This window comes from Macrobrachium rosenbergii, chromosome 11 (genome assembly GCF_040412425.1).
Source record: "Macrobrachium rosenbergii isolate ZJJX-2024 chromosome 11, ASM4041242v1, whole genome shotgun sequence".
Classification (NCBI taxonomy): Eukaryota; Metazoa; Arthropoda; class Malacostraca; order Decapoda; family Palaemonidae; genus Macrobrachium; species Macrobrachium rosenbergii.
In genome coordinates, this window is record NC_089751.1 from 23,583,780 (window position 1) to 23,601,088 (window position 17,309).

Below are 17,309 nucleotides of genomic sequence, written 5' to 3' on the forward strand. Positions count from 1 at the left end.
ACATAAATACAAGCACACACACAAAAATTCATAAATAGCTACGTGTTTCAAACGTACCAATCGGCTGTCAAGTTGGAGGTGGGTTGATGCCGACCCTAAGTACAAATACCTGCATTCGACAGGCATACAGTATGTAAGCAGAGCTGCGTCTGCTTATCCTTCTTTTGAAAGTCCAGTGGCAAGAGAACTCGTCACTTCAGTCTGACATAGTTGCTGTCGGTGGTTTCAATACACCAAATGACTATCACTTATATATCATAATTCCCCTTCGGTATTATTTCCGAGGTAGAGTGAGTTGAATATATATATATATATATATATATATATATATATATATATATATATATATATATATATATATATATATATATATATATATATATATATATATATATATAAACAAATGGCAAAAACCAAAAACTGTATACGAGTTCCCTGAAGCGCAGATGATAGCTGAACTTTTAACAGCCACACGATAAACGAGCATCTTATTACAAACACACCTGTCCTTTTATAGGTCAAGGCAAAAACTTCACATTAGATTTTATCAGTAAAATTAACACGAAAACTATAACAGGATTGAAAGGTGCTGCTTTAATACTAGAAGCTGTAAAAGTTAAAGCTGTTAAATGAGCAGCCTCCTTCCTTTATAACATAAAAATTCGAAATTATCGAATCCTAAATTGATTTTTGTCACCCTTTTGCCACTAAGTTTTTGCTTCGATGATTACATAAAATTTGCAAAGTAAACAATAATACAAATAATATTTGTAGTATTAAAAAAACATTCAAGAGATCTGAAAACTGCAATTCCGCTAAACGAAGATGCGTTTATCATATTCCTAAGAAAAAAAAAAAAGTCTTTCTATGAAAACTTTCTCAATCAGTATTATTTACTGTTCCAGATCAAGCCATGTTCGTGCTGACACGGGCTCTTGTTCCTGGAGCACCTTATAGCAATATTGGCTTTTCAATCCTATCTCTCAAAGTCCATCAGTTCCAAATGTTTAACAACAACGCATAATTCATGCAAAATGAAGTATAACAAAAAAAATAATAATAATAAATGTCACGAATGTCTCTCGTCTCCAGTTTCTCCCAAAACATTTTAACAAAATTATTTTTTTCTTGGCGACAGCAATCTGTTGAAATCTGTTCATCTTCAAAAGAGCTTTCTTGCCTAGTCATGCTTACAGAGCACAAGGGAAGGTGAAATTAGCACGCGCAATGGCAACCTCTGTCGCCCCTGTCCCAGAGGGAGAAGGATGATGATGAGGTGCCGGTATATAAAGGAGGGATAAAATTTTAGATCCTCAGAAGAACGTCAGAATTCACAGCAGTTCTTTCCCGCAGTTATAGCAATGAAACACCAGGTGTTTTTGATCGCATTTGTTCTTGCCGGCGTCGCTACTGCCGACCTGCAGCGGTCTTTCACTAACAACGCACATACCCAGAACCCAAATGCAAACAATGTAGCTCTCCTAAGAAACAAATTTCAACCTCAACTTCCCAGCTTAAACAACAACGGACAAGCTGGGATTCAGCCTCAGCTTCCCAGCTTCAACAACGCCGGACAAGTTGGAATTCAGCCTCAGCTTCTCAGCTTAAACAACGCTGGACACGGGATTCTGCCTCAGCTTCCCAGCTTACACGCCGGACAAGCTGGGATTCAGCCTCAGCTTCCCAGCGTAAACAACGCCGGACAAGTTGAGATTCAGCCACAGCTTCCCAGCTTAAACAACGACGGACAAGCTGGGATTCAGCCTCAGTTTCCCAGCTTAAAACACACTGGGGAAGCTGGGGTTCAGCCTCAGTTTCCTAGCTTAAGCAACGCCGAACAAGGCGGGGTTCAGCCTCAGCTTAACAGCTTAAGCAACGCAGGACAAGCTGGGATTCAGCCTCAGCTTTCAAGCTTAAACAGCGCCGGACAAGCTGGGGTTCAGCCTCAGCTTCCCTTCACAGATAACCACAGTCCACCAGGAAACAAAGTTCAACCCAGCCTTGTGCAAAGCTGCGGTAAGTTTTGAGAAGGCCTTTCTTATGGGAAATTTATTTTATGGAATAAATAACTTTATTAATAATCACCATCATTCTGTTACTACTGCTGCTGATACTACTACTACAACTGATAAATGATAACCAATATTAGGAATATTGTATTATTAGTATATATCAGAAATAAAAAATGGAAAAAATATGCCCAATGCCCCATTTAGACTAATTTACACGTTTGAAAAATTAATATAAACTTCGCCAATGAGCCACATTGTTACCGGACTTATTAAATGCCACATTGGTGCGGTATTACAGAAAATAAAATACTACTGTAGAACTTTGCTTTAAAAAAATAAGATGCAGCAGATATATCTAACTATCTATCTATCTATATATATATATATATATATATATATATATATATATATATATATATATATATATATATATATATATATATACTAGCTGCATCTTACTTTTTAAAGCAAAGTTCTACCTGTAGTATTTTATTTTCTGTAATACTGCACAAATGTAACATATGATGAGCCAGCTAACATGGCTTATTAGTGAAGCTGAAATTCATTTTTCAAACGTGTAAATGGGGCACTGGGTATACATATTTTTTTATTCTTTATGTCTGACATATACTAATATGACTGAGTGGTGCTAGGCCTTTTGACTTAGTAAAGGACAATAAGTCAAAAGGCCTAGCACAACCTCAAATCGTTTCTCTTTCCTTCGTGGCATTGCCTTTATTTAGATATTTGTCAAGTTCCACATTTTTGTGATTCAGTTATGCATTATAATATATATATATATATATATATATATATATATATATATATATATATATATATATATATATATATATATATATATATATATATATACGCACATACATACATGTATATATACATACATACATATGTGTGCAGTGTATGTATGCAGCAGTTCTAATCCCATTGGCAACGAAGCATTCATCACTTTAATTCCTCTGGGTGTAAGTGTGTGTGTGTATGTGTGTGTGTGTATATATATATATATATATATATATATATATATATATATATATATATATATATATATATATATATATATATATATATATATATACATATATACATATATATATACATATATATATATATGTATGCATATATATATATACATATATATACATATATATGTGTGTGTGTGTGTGTGTGACCAATTTGTAACTACCTGTTCACCATACCACTTTTACCTTCATACACTTCATTCCTAGGCATTTAATTTCCTGCATTAAAAAGAAATTGTTATCTATTTCTCAGGCGGGACAGCTGATGTAGATCTCTCTCAGGTCAAGATTACTGGATGTGACCCCAGTTATTCTCACTGTCGGTTAATCAGGGGTAAAAGTGCAAAGATGATTTTGCCATTCATTCCAGGTAAGTTTTAAAATTCACTTGTATGAAAATCCTCTGAAAGTTGCCACGAAACAAATAATCTTAAATTAAAAAAAAAATTCTTTTTCAAATAGTAATGTTAGCATTAACAAAATTCCAAATCTAAATCAAATGGCATAACCATTCTCTATGGCAAACAAAAAGTAGAAAGCTCTTTTGCAATAAGTACAGAACCACAAGACACTCGCGTTATATGACAGTTATTTGTTTGCCATAACAATCTGAAAGATACTCAGAATAGGAAAGTAAGATCATATAGAAGGGTCATAGCTCAGTTTACTTTATTAGATTTAGGCCAGAAGGAAGCAATTGAAAGGGAGAAGGAGGGTAAAATGGCAGAACTACTTCCTGAAACGTGAAAAATTATAAGATCAGGGAAAACTGAAGCATGGAGAGAATTCCAAAGCCTGGCAGTAAAGGAAAGAAAACAGATAGTTCCAAAGTCTGGCAGTCAGGGGAAGAAAACAATCACCAAACCAAGCAAGGATAAATATGGGAAGGGGTCTACAGAACAGCTGCCAAATTCATCCTTATGGAGAAAAGAAAGTGCAGCCGCCTCACAGCACAGAAGTAACAAAGGTGCTGAAGTAATCCATATAGGAATAGATGAGGACAATATAAAGCTCTAGATGCAAGAATGAGATGCTTATTGTCAAGTCTAAAACTACTATATTTTGATTTACAAGCAAATTTAACAATTAGAGCTGTGGTCTCTTCATGACAAGTTTGATGTAACTTGATTGTTGTCAGAGGTGAGCCTGAATATCTTCATTGTATAGAATTACGAGTTGGAAACTTTTGAAAAACTTGTTACAGTTGAAATTTCCAAAGTTAGCTTGTACAATATTACATGCAACGATAAAAAATTGCATTTGTACTTGTTAGTAAATCAGTTTGCATTTAAAAAATCAAGTTAGGGCACTTATAGCTATAACAGTAGCTCACAGCTTTACTGAAAATAACTGTGACACTGAATATAGATACTGTTGTTAAATCATTGCCTACAATTCCCTTTCATTAGCTTCTGAAGCCCTTTCCATATTAGTTAATATATATTTCAATCTAAAAATTTAGAAATACTCACAGTGTCTTAATGGAACATTCTGGAGAACTGGAAGTGTTCATGTGAAGGTTTCACACCACCGACCTAGGAATAAGAATTAAACACTTAACTAATAACATCTCAATTTCAACAGTTAGAAGATAGCATAGAAAGAGCTCTGCTCTCTGTTTTCTACATCTTTTAAGACTTGTTCATTAACCATTTCAATTTCATCTAATTTCAACAGCTAAATATGGACTTTTCTATCCACAAATACGTCCTAATCATCAAATAATTCTCGCACTGCTTCATTCGGAATCAAAGTTCATTCTAATTAAGAGTAAATCACTCTAAATTGTTGATGAGCATGTTTCAACATCAGTTACTTATTACAGTATTACTACAAAAAAAGCCATCTTAATCTCCTAGTATGAAAACTGAAGTTTTTCATCAGATCCAAATTTTGAAAACTTATTGTGGGCATTTTTTACTACGAATCAAAGGAACTTTGAGGTGCATGTCATTCAGTCGATTTCTAATTCTTTTTCAAGATTGGTCTTAAGTATCTCCTTGTAGTATTGATTATTCACGCCATAAAAAATGCAAAAAAGATACTAATTGCATTATTAGCTATTAATGCATTTGAATGTTGATGTCAGTTGGTAAAACAGTAACAAGCCCTGCAAAAATAGATGTTTACACTCCTGGTTTCACATCTCTACGTGTGAGGTACTCTCCAGAAAACAGAGGATTGTAAAGTCACAGTGTCATAAGATAACTAACATAAATAAAAATTCAGAGATTCGAGAAACAACTAACTTCAAAGACATATAACATTCCTTAAGTACAGTTAAATGTCCATTTATTTTCCAGCAAGGAGTACATCAAGACTGCAGCCTGTTGTTCATGGACTCTTAGCAAACATAATACCAATTCCCTTTGCAATCCCTGAGAGTGATGGTTGTAAGAATTCTGGGCTGTCGTGTCCACTCCCTCCAGGCAGTATTCAAACATATGTAGCAGAGCTGCCAGTTCAACAAAATTACCCAAAGGTAAGTGCATTTTCTTAAGTCAAATATATTGTGCCCATTATCACACCAACAAAGCCATAACTTTTTAACATCAGCTCTTAATCCTGGCACAGAAGACACGTCTAATATTGACACCTGCTTAGTAAAAATAAAAAATACAATGCATAGTATTGTTAACCTATTTCTAAAGCTCATGTACTGAATAACAAGTAACTATTTCAATATCCACACATTAAACTTCTGAAACTAATAGTCTGCTCTTGGATACAAAATTGTTTTAATATCTTGATGTTCATGAATAATCCATTTGTTTTACTTATTTCCTTGTTTTATAACATGCAATTACAACAATCATCAGGTATTGTCTATAATGTTGTCCATTAATAAATCAGTAAATTCCAGTTCACTGTCCTGCTGCAACTAAATGCTGATGTGTTTGCAAACACTTTAAAAAGTTATGCCTTTGTGCTCTGAACTGCAAATGTGAACATCTCAATAAAGTTTTATCACTCTCTATTCCTTCTTCACTCTTAAAAAATTATCATATGGAATACCTTTACAAGTTATTTTAGCTTTGCAGTACATACGATTCTTTCAGCTTTTTATGTAAGGTACCATAACAGTATGGAAACATTTTGCTTCATTATTCTTTTAAAATGCATGACAAAGTCATCTTTCCACGACACACCCTCTACCTTTCATCATAATCTTTTCATTTCAGTAGTGTATCATTTTGTTAAAATACCTCTTGCTATTTTTGCAAGCATGTAAATTCTATGTTTCTATTACAAACTGCACAAAATTTACTAAGTTACAAGAACTACTCTTCCTAGTTTTTGAATTTCAAGCCAGGTATGGTGTCTACTTCTCAATGTATATATTTTTCCCATCCACTCCTGTACTAGCAGCTGTAGGAACTAACAGGATTTTGGTGTAATGATCTATTCCTAGTTATTATAAATTTTTCCCTTTCAGTATTCTAGCAGCAATAAAGACCATTTATATCTCACTTTCATTGCTTTGAAATATATGAGAAATTTCTCTCAGACATAAAATGTATGATGACCTTTCCCCTTTAAAATTCTCTCTGGCATCTTAGGCAAAACCATATCAGAACCCTAGCACATTTTCGTTTGCTTTTACTTGGATGGTAGCGTGTCTGCTATTCACTTATAAAGTACCATTCTTTGGCCAGAACAATATTCCAAATTGAGTCTGGGTGGCAATCTACATCTGACCAACTTGATTCCTTTTCTTAATCATTTATAAAGTATTGAAAAATCCTTAAGAACACGAATTGTTAAGAAGGTGACAGCATCATTCCCTGATCTATATGGAGTTAAACTAGCTTATGAGATGGCTGACATGCAGCCTCTAAGAGTGTTGTGAATCCTCCTTCATTACTCTTTTGCAGCTGGTGGAACATATGCCCTTTTCAAGTTACTTAGCAGTGTTCCATGTTTCTGTTCTTCCACATACCTTTCTCTCCATCCAAGGCCTTTTTACTTTTTTTTTTAGTTCCAGCCATTCACATGCAATATTTCTAATCTTGATCTGCCTTTTTCCTCTATTTTTTGGCATAATTCTAAAGCTTGGGTTAATTATATATCTCGTGGAATGTAACGCCTTTAACGTCAGCACGCAAAACATACTATGCAGTGTCACCAAGACTGCTCTTTCCACTATCTCCTTATTAATCATTCAGATTTTACTAGAATCATAGAACATATTAAAATTTGAGCATTCTCTTCTACAGTTAATGAAGAAATCAAATTACAGACCTGGCTATGCCTGTCTCAATGAAGTGGGAATGTTGTATACATCATAAGCTTTGCAACATCCCAATTCATACATGTTTGTAGGGGGGAGGGATGGCTGTCCTTACTTAATGTACACTTTCCTTCTTATGTCCTCCTTCATACAAATTGGTGCCGAGCAGTCTGTCTAAGTACTAACCCAGCTTTTGCTTCAAAATTCTGTATTCTTGCCTCCCCACTGTAGGACCACACAATTTGAGATCAGATAGTAAGTTGATACAGTGAGTTTTCAAGTCAAAATTTGTTCTCTCTCCTTTTTCACCTCTCTCAATATTCTCTAGAACTCTCTGACTTACTTTGTTCCCAGAGCTCTATCTCTTCTTCACTGAAATAATGACTTTACCATCACTAAAACGACGAACAGATCAACATTATATTTCTGCTACAGAACAGACTTCAACATATGCTATTTCTCCTCATTTCTTTAAATAGGAACTGATACATAACCTTCATTTTTTACAGATAAGAATTGGAGTCAAGTGGCAGCTTGTGGATGACTTAAACAACAATGTGGTTTGCATCATCTTCCCAGCTGAACTCACAGACGAATAACATTACAATCTGATTTTCGAGTGAGCAACAGCAAAGGCAATCTTGTAGAGGACTATGATGACAAATACTCATCTCTTCAATACCACTAGCTAACCCTAAACATGAGTCACTCCTTGAAAAACTCCCTTCATACTGAAATGCATGATTTATCTCTTTATTAAAGAAAAAGAACATATTACACCTCTCACTAGCCTAATTCAGTTTAATAAAACTAAAAAGAGTAATCTGATGTGATTGAAATGTAGTCTGAACTTTTAATCTATGGTATGCCACTATTTCAAATGAAATACTAACAAGGCATTATGTAAATATGTAAAATGAGAAGCAACCAAGCATCCTTGGCTCTTCTGTGAAGCCTGTTCAAAACATCATAGAAAAACAAGAGGAAAATCAAACTGGCAACAAAGTTGTCCAAGTATACCCTCAAGAAGGAGAACTCTACCCAGGAAAGTGGAAGGTCACTAGCCAAGACTAAGGCACATTGGATTTTGGAAGGGCTTTCTCCTAGCTGATTCATCAACACCTGAAGTAGCCACAAACAGTTACAGTATGTCACTATCAAAGGCTAGATCACATTGGTTTGATTTTGGAAGGGCCTTCACCTTGATGATTCAACCCCTAAAGTAGCCACTAGACAGTTACAGTATGTCACCATCCAAGACTAAGTCACATTGGTCTGATTTTGGAAGGGCCTTCTTCTAAATGATTCATCAACCCTTGGTATAGCCACTGAGCAGTTACATCATGTCACTATCCAGGACTAAATCACAATATAGTTTGATTTTGGAAGAACCCTCTACATGATTCATCAACCCCTGAAGTAGCCCCTGAACAGTTACAATTTCTTCTCACCAAGTAGTAGTAGTATCATCAGTGTTCCCAGATGTTCGAAGAATTTAAGAGAATAAGTAGAGAATATGAGAGTTTATTCAGTGTATTTGTAGGCAAAGGATAAGCCACAACTAGAGAGAGAGCCGACATCTAACTGTCTGATCAAACCTTGTAAGGATCTTATATCTCTCAAGTGGTAGTATTTCAACAGGTGGCTGGTGCTGTGGCCAACCTGCTTCCTGTTATTCTATAAACATCCCATAAAAAATTCAACAGAAGCAGCACTATGTCAAATTCTACCCTGATAAATTTTTTTGTGACAATAAATGGAGTAAATTTGTGTGAAATGAACAAAGAAAATTTTTTGTAAGAATAAGTTTATGCCCCATCCCATTTCACTCATGATCAGGCAACAATCTCTGCCTTGACTTGAAGTAAAGCTAGCTTCTTTTATCCTGCCATGAGAGTGCAGCCACAAACAGTGTATCATTTACATTAAATTTTTCCAAAAAGTTGGGCATAACAGATAGCATTTAACAAAAAGATATATGATTAGACCTTTCACATTTTTTTATTACTCCTTTTTCAGACTAATAAAATTACATGTATGTCATACTATAATAGTGTAAGCAACCTCAAAACATTGCTAATACTGTAAATTAGTAGTAAGTCATTAGATAGTTCAATATTTTGCTGTCTTTTTAATACAGTAAATTTATACTTATGTACTAATTTAAGAATGTAAAAAATAAATGAGTGACATCAGTGTGCTTGATGGACTGGAGGAGAAATTTAGAGGAAAATGAGGCAACTACATACATGAGGTGGAGGGTTGAATACCTTTTTCATTTGGATTAGTGAGCAGCAAGAACTTGTCACAAGCACCCTGAACTTGGGTGCTTCCTGCATCCAAAATTATCCTGTAAGAAAATGAGTCTTGCATTGCCCTCATTGCCATAACAAAGCATTCAGCACTAAGGTGCACCTCAAAACATGTTAGGGCTTCGGCAAGGTGCGCAAAGGTCTGATGCAGTTTGTTGTTAGTGAAGTGTCATGGTTCTGGTATCTGCTCCTCTTTGTAGCACTGCCGCCCATAAAGTTCCAGCGACTCATTGTTCGTCCACGGCTGCTTATAACAAGGCAGTAGCCACCTCATCAAAGTCCATTTTAGCCCACTGCTCAATGTCAACAGGGCTTTGTTCACGACCACCTCGGCAAAGCCCTTGAAACAATGAACAAACTGAGAGAACAGCTTCCACCAGGTGCTTTCATACCCATGGATGAAATTTCCCTCCAAGTGGCATTTATATTCATAAATGTCTTGTAGATGTTGTATTCCTTCCAAAAGACAGGGATTGTTAATCTGTGATTCATATTCCTCGCATCTACAACCTACTTAAGTGTTCACTGAAAGTAATATCACTTGAAGATGGCAATGATCCCTTGGTTCATGGGTTACATGATAGGAGGTGGTTCTGGGCGGTAGGTAAACAACAATGACATTCAGATGAAAGTCAATAATATTTTATGGGTTGCCAGGAGCACTGTCCAAAATAAAGGATCTTAAACGAGCTGCCTTTTCCTTACAATATTTCTCCACTACTGGTACAAAGTGGTCAAAGAACCAATTCTCAAAAATAATGAGTCACCCAAGCCTAGGGATTTGACATCCTTACAATTGGGAAAGAGGTCTTGGGAACAGTTTTCAACCCCCAAGGATTCTCCATGTTAAATCATTTGCAACTTTAGCTTAAAAGTCACCTGCACAACTTCCTCCCAACAAAAGGGTCAAACAGTATTTTGCAACCTTGAAGCCTGGTATACCCTTGGCTATGAATGAGTGGTTTAGTATTTTCTTCCTGTAAAGAAAGGTCTAGTGAACAATAAACATTTGTTCTGGAAGAAACTGCTTCTCCTCTGTAATCTTTGCCAACATGACAGGGAATTAGGATGCTGCCAATTCATCAGCTGATACACTTTTGATTTGATTCCTCACTTTGTGAAGAATGTGTCACTGCTTGAACTGCACAAACCATCCTGATCTTTCCTTGAATTCTGTCTTACCAAGACACTTCTTGAGGTCTTCAAACAAAGAAAACACTTTTCCCTGAATCACCAACTGTCTTATGGGATAAGCTTTTGAGTCTGTTATTCAATACAAAGAGAAAGAAACTGTTCCATTCTTTCATAGGTCTTGCCTCTTTTCTTGTCAACGATGGTATTCTTCATCACTGGAGCATTAACCTTGATGTGGGGTAAAATCCGTGCCTTATTGTGAACGAATGTCAATACCATTGAGCAACACAAGCCAAGAAAACTTATGGAGGCAACTTTTTCACCTTTTTTGTGGCCTTTTATCATAGCCACCTTACTTTCCAACAGAATGGCATTATGCTTATTACCACTAGCACTAGAAGCTTTACTCAAAGCCAAGGCACTAATTTAAGTAACACACTGCAACTGACAGGCAAGCAAGCACGTTTTTTATTCACTTCCAAGAACTGACACTGCCATGCAGCAGAACACTAGAAGTTGAATCTCACGTACAACAACAATACTTTTTAGATTTTTAAGCTTTTAAATGGTTTTATTGTGTATATATATTATTTTGCTATAAAGGAATATTTTGTGTTGCTAACAATTGTTTTTATGTGATTTGGCACTTTTCATTGATTTCTGTTCGTTAAGGCTAATGACTGAATGCTGGGCTACATACATACAACTGTACAGTGCAAACTGTAGCCAAATGTCATGTGAATAACAGTATATTTTCAACATTTTTATACTTTTAAATGATTTCATAAAGTAAATCTAACTACTGTATATTATTTTATATATTTCAACATTCCTTTAAATCGTTTGGCATTTTTTATTGATTTATGTATTTTTATGGTTGCAACATTTGTACTGTCCAACATACATACACACAATAAGATGGAAACACCTTACCTAAAATCAACTTAATTGGATGTATTACTCTACTTAACTGGCAAAAAAATGCTGCCTCAAATATTTCCATCAATCTCTTCAACCACACCAAGATTATTTCTAGAATAGGCTAACCAGAAATATAAAATGTTACCTAATATTCTTATGGATGAACATAAAACACAGTATTGAAACAAAAATTTTTTTTATAAATGTTAAGGTTCAGGAGATACATTTTCAAGAGCACTGAAAAAGATTTCTTTACCTGTACATCTATTCAATCATTGTCACCTTACTTAAATCTGAAATTCATTCAATAGTAACTTATAGGTAACAGAAAAATGCCAATACAGTATATAAAGCTATAAAATATTTAATTACATATCAATATAAAAGTTTCCCTGTCTAGACTAAAATGGTATGAAATACTTGTCAATATAGTTTACAATCATGTTACATCTTAACATGACAAATCCTCCATGAGAATAACTGAAAGCATTACTTCCCTTCCAAATTTATCTTTTTATCCCTATTCATTAAATGTGATCACTAAACATAAACAAGAACTTCACAAAGTATACAAAATAAATACGATAGTACCCAGAAAACACATTCCGAAAAACTCAATGTAGGTTATCTTCAGTACAAAAACAAAATGAAAAAAAAAAACCATAGCTTATGCATTCAACACTATCAGACTTAGTAGGTTTGAAAACAGTCATATATGCAGGTTAAATATTTTCCTAGAACTAAACATGTTGAAAGGTTTGCAATTCCTCATATTTTTAATAGCATCTAACAATAGATATCCACCCAATAAAAAGGTATGTTTGTTTACTTTAGCAAACATGAACGTTTACTTGAATCCTATAAACAGAAAAGAGTTATGAAATGGTACAACCATGGAGACAATTATAAAAGAACAAAGTACTTGGATTCTACCTCTGGACCACACCACAACACCCATATCCAGAACCAAGGTTAGAGGGGGTCCATAGCATCCATACTACCCAACTTTTAAAAGTGAACATGTCAAGGAGCTACACAGTTTTACTTTTTCCAGAAAATACTTAGTGTAATCCCTTGACTTTTTCTATCTAAAAGATTCTGGAGGAGGGTGCTCAGTTTCAAAACCATTTAATGTTCAATTTTTGTAAAATACTCTATAACAATAGTTTAATAAAGCAGAAAATATGAATTCTGTATCTCTGCAATATAAAAATATGTCTAACATAAAATTTCTTGAGAGTATATAATTCAAACATTCTTATTGCAAACAGATGATTTCTTCCTAAAGGGAGATGACTATGCAAAGATTATGAAATCAAAATGTAATAAGAAAAATTTTATTAAATTGATAATGTCATCACTAATCCTAATGCAGAGCTTCACATTACATCATACGAATCTCATCCATCAGCAAGATCCTCTTGATTGAAATACCTAGCAACAATGCAGATTATAACATTGAGCTGTGGTAAATCAGGATGATCAGCAGAATCCTGAGAAAAAAATCACCTCATTAAAAGAATTACTTCACAATTGATACCCTTCTAATCATGCTAAAAAATGTAAACTTATCAAGCATAATCTTTACCTTCCTCTACCTATTAGAGCCTGGTTGCCAAGACAGTTATAAAAAACTGAGCACACAAATACATAAGGCATACTTTTGTGTGCGATTCCCAAGGCTGAGAAAGTGAAGCAGCAAAGGGGAAAAATTAATTGTGAAACTGACTTATGGAAATAAAAATTAAATGTCCTATCCAATTCAGCATACTTATCGTTATTTCCCAAACATCAATGATAGTGTATTTCACAGCTGAAGTGCACTACTTATAATAACCCAATTTTAGTTCCATATTTCCTGAACATCTGAACACAATTCATTTAACTACTGTCAATACAAACATCAACATAACAGAAACAGCAGACCTAACCAGTTTAATGGATATTCCATAGCTGAAGGGTACCACCTATAATAACCCACCTTTAGTTAATATACTTCCAGAATATCAGAACAAATTATATTAACTGATGATCACACAGATCATAAAAAAAGAAACAGCAGTAATTTAATTCATAAAGTAAGAAAGTATTTCTTGCTTTCAAGCAAAACAGTTTCAAAATAACCCATGCGAAGATAAGATAAATATAAGATTATATAAATAAAAGCAGTTTTTCTGGAAAAGTGCACACCAAATTGTATAAACTCCATACACATATTTATTTAAAGGAATAATTGTTAGCTATACAGTAATGTTGCTGTTCACACCACTATAGCACTGAACCAAACTTAAACAGCTACTTTTAAATCTAAGACCACATTTGGTGCTGACCTTGCCTAAAGTTTCCTCTCATAAAATATATGAGAACACTGACATCACTATGGATGAACTTTTCTTCAAAACTACTCTGTGATCTCAGGAAACCACCTTATGCAAGTATATATGAGCTACTGCAAATCATGCAGATCTTACCATATAATTATAATGCCAAGTGCTTATTTTGCTAATTAAATATTTAGAATACACTGTGCAAAACCATTTTTCACACAGGATACAATATCTAGTCTCATGTGCTTAAACTTTTCTTCAAAAACTACTCTGTGATCTGAGGAAACCACCTTATGCAAGTATATACGAGCTACTGCAAATCATGCAGATCTTACAAAATAATTATAATGTTAAGTGCTTATTTTGCTAATTAAATATTCAGAATATACTGTATAAAACCATTTTTCACACAGGGTACAATATCTAGTCTCATGTGCTTAAACCAACTACTTGACTAAGCCATAAAAATCTAACATATGGAGCATGAATTAAAAACTGAAAATTATCAGGGACAATATCATATGAAAAGAATCAATATTGCTCATGCAATCCTAACTTCAAGAACAGATCAAACATAACTACAACTACACAGTATTGTGCCTGATACAAAACATTACTACAAATCTAAACAGAACGAGAAAGTAAGTCCAGAATGTCCAATTATATGTTTGCAGTAGTTTGGCTGTTGAGGCACTTTCTATAACAGATACTGCCTCACTATTCACAAAGGCTGATCCCCAATTAACCTGTTAAGCTAGGCTTATCTTGCTAGCAATTGGTATGTTATGTCAGGGAAAAGGACACTCTCTGAGAAATGGAGGGTTACAAATCAATGTTTCCTGTGAAACTGTGCGCAAGTGTTATTTTTTAAAACTGCTTTTATTTTGGATTCTTCCCACATACTACAATATAAGAAACAGACCAAATATCTGATCAAAATAAGTGAAATAAGTTCTGTGAGAAGGAAACAGAAGAAATGAAGAATAAAAACAGGTGTTGATGGTGCCACTATACCACCACCCACTACTCCCTTTAAGTCTCAGTTTCCTGCCATTTCCACCTTGGCTAACCTAAGGCAATTGAACTCTCAGTCCGTCAACCTCCCAATGCCTCACCTTTGCTCTTCTCTGCTTCAAGAGACCTCATAATTTTACAAGTTTTTCCTTATGTGATAATAAGCATACTACCTTTAAAAATCACAAAATTCCAATTTATTGTTATCCGTAAAGAATAGCTCACAGAAATCATTACAATCCAAACACCAGGATGCAAATGTCTGAAAAAAATACACTGTGAATGAAGTTATCAAAAGATGGATATGAACAAAGTTAGCAAGGGTATGCCACACCTGTGCACAAGGGGAAAAGTCTCTTATTTACCCTTCCATCTCAGGAAGCTATGGATTTGTGGGACTGAAACAGTTACAAGGAGATCTAGCAATTCCAATAACTGAAGACTACATATAATCTTGGTACTTGAAATATATGAAAATATAAAAATGCATTTTAAAATAAATCAAGAACAAATATTTGGTAAAATTAGGAAATATGACATAAATTACGTGACAACAACTAATGAGAATGGTATCCTAAATACTAACGTCTTGTATGTTGGGACATGGAAGACTGAGGGCATAGTATCTCAAATGACGGCATGTTGTAGATTTTAAGGCACTGAGCAAGTTTTGTAAAATATATCATGAAAATGTATGAAAAGAAAATGACTGAAGAGGATTATGTTTGGAGAACTCTTCATGCTGAAGAATGCACAATAAACTATAATGAAGCTTCATCAGGATAGAGCCAGGAAGACCAACAAGTGCGTTTGGAGAGTCAGAAACCCTGGAATTCAGGAACATACATTTTTTTTAGATGGAGAGTCTAGCACTTCTAGCACAGTAATGTTACTGCTATGGAGAAAACCATGGCCCTAATGAATTTAACCACGACCAAAATTAAGCACATATTAAATGTGAAGAGAAGGATGATATACAGGGTAAAGAGGCTACTAGAAGTGAATTGCAATGAAAACTGCTTAAAGGAGGAAAATTTGTGCTTTGAATAAAAAAAGTTATTAAACACCAGTATTTTCACAGTAACATCATTCTATGGTAATGCCATACAAAGAAATATGCATTGAGAAGGCTTGATTGGATATAAAGAAAGAAAATGTCACATTCTATCCCATTTTTAGCAAAAAAGGAAATCAAAGCCATGGGCTTTGCCATAAGGGAAACTCCTGGTGCTATTCCCAATGTGCCCTCTCAGGTAAAAAAAAAAAAAAAGTGGGGGGGATATTACATACAGATCATCCTCCATCATCAATAAAGTGAAAAAAAATCAGTACATACTGAGCAGTGCAATAATTACATATTACATAATATCTTACCCAGATGATAAAATATAAACAATGTGTTAAATACAGTGCATGTCAATCCAAATAATGTACAGTGCATGTCAATCGGAATAGCAAACATTAAAGTAAATATTTTGTAAGAAGTGCAACAAGGCCCCAGTGGGGTTGCAGTGACTGTGGGCATTTTAGTCAAAGTCAGAATCACTGAACTCCATTGGTATGAAATGAAACAAACAGTAATGTTCCAAACTCTTGGGGTGTGGAGGTGGTAGACTGAGGCAACTGCACCTTTATCTACAAATCAAACAATTCTTACACAATGAAACAATGAAGCATGGTGCAATACCTTTAAAAAATCATGTAATGAACCAGTTATATACTTTCCATTAACAATGATTTCTTATTCTATAGCACACATACAGTGTAAATAAATTTCTTTTACCCACAGGTCTAGAATTTCAAAGCACATTTACAGCAGTATGACTGCCTATTCTGTGATCCAGGCACATTACATATGCACATGAAACGACACTTTTTTTTTTTAACCCAACATCTCAATTTCTGAGTACATGATTGCCAAGTAAACAAAGTGGGACACTTTCACTTTTAAACTGAAAAATTACTTTTTAGGTGTAAATTTAACAATATGTTGCTGGTACATTACATTTGTAACTATATTATACACAACAGCTGGAATTTTTTTACACGCGAGAAAAAATCAGCACATTTTCTTTACTTGGTAAACCTAAACACTAGATACAACATAGCCTTTTTATTGCCACTTGACAAAGCATTCAGGAAGTAATGAAATCCACTAGAGTGAGGTGCCAGTGTAATAACTTGTTAAAAATTAAAGAATCATTTTTCAAGAAACAACAAACCAAAATTTTGCCTCTCACTTTCTTTGCATTGTTATTCTTTTAAAATCTGCACATAGTTCTCTATTTGTTCTTAGGATTTTGTATGATACCAAATAT

General features: G+C 34.5%; 2 protein-coding genes and 1 long non-coding RNA gene across 7 annotated transcripts in view; 1 reads left to right on the forward strand and 2 right to left on the reverse strand.

The window, feature by feature from the left end:
• LOC136843239 (uncharacterized) overlaps positions 1-4,588 on the reverse strand; it is a 35,199-nt gene extending 30,611 nt beyond the window's left edge. For both annotated transcript variants that reach the window (XR_010854493.1, XR_010854494.1), the window contains exon 1: positions 4,525-4,588. This is a non-coding gene — a long non-coding RNA (uncharacterized lncRNA). The remainder of the gene's footprint in view (positions 1-4,524) is intronic.
• LOC136843236 (uncharacterized) lies at positions 1,193-9,404 on the forward strand. Its single transcript, XM_067111333.1, has 4 exons — positions 1,193-2,016; positions 3,306-3,422; positions 5,356-5,534; positions 7,793-9,404. Exons 1-4 carry the CDS (start codon positions 1,362-1,364, stop codon positions 7,880-7,882), a joined length of 1,041 nt encoding a protein of 346 aa, XP_066967434.1. The 5' UTR covers positions 1,193-1,361; the 3' UTR covers positions 7,883-9,404.
• Positions 9,405-11,829: 2,425 nt separating this feature from the next.
• Positions 11,830-17,309, reverse strand: part of Gem2 (Gemin 2) — a 70,178-nt gene continuing 64,698 nt past the window's right edge. For 2 of the 4 annotated variants that reach the window (XM_067111337.1, XM_067111338.1), the window contains exon 7: positions 11,830-13,143. In XM_067111337.1, the coding sequence (XP_066967438.1) occupies positions 13,051-13,143 (93 nt within the window). In that variant the 3' untranslated portion in view covers positions 11,830-13,050. Of the gene's footprint in view, positions 15,819-17,309 lie in introns of all 4 variants that reach the window. The other 2 variants (XM_067111340.1, XM_067111339.1) reach the window with 2 other exon arrangements.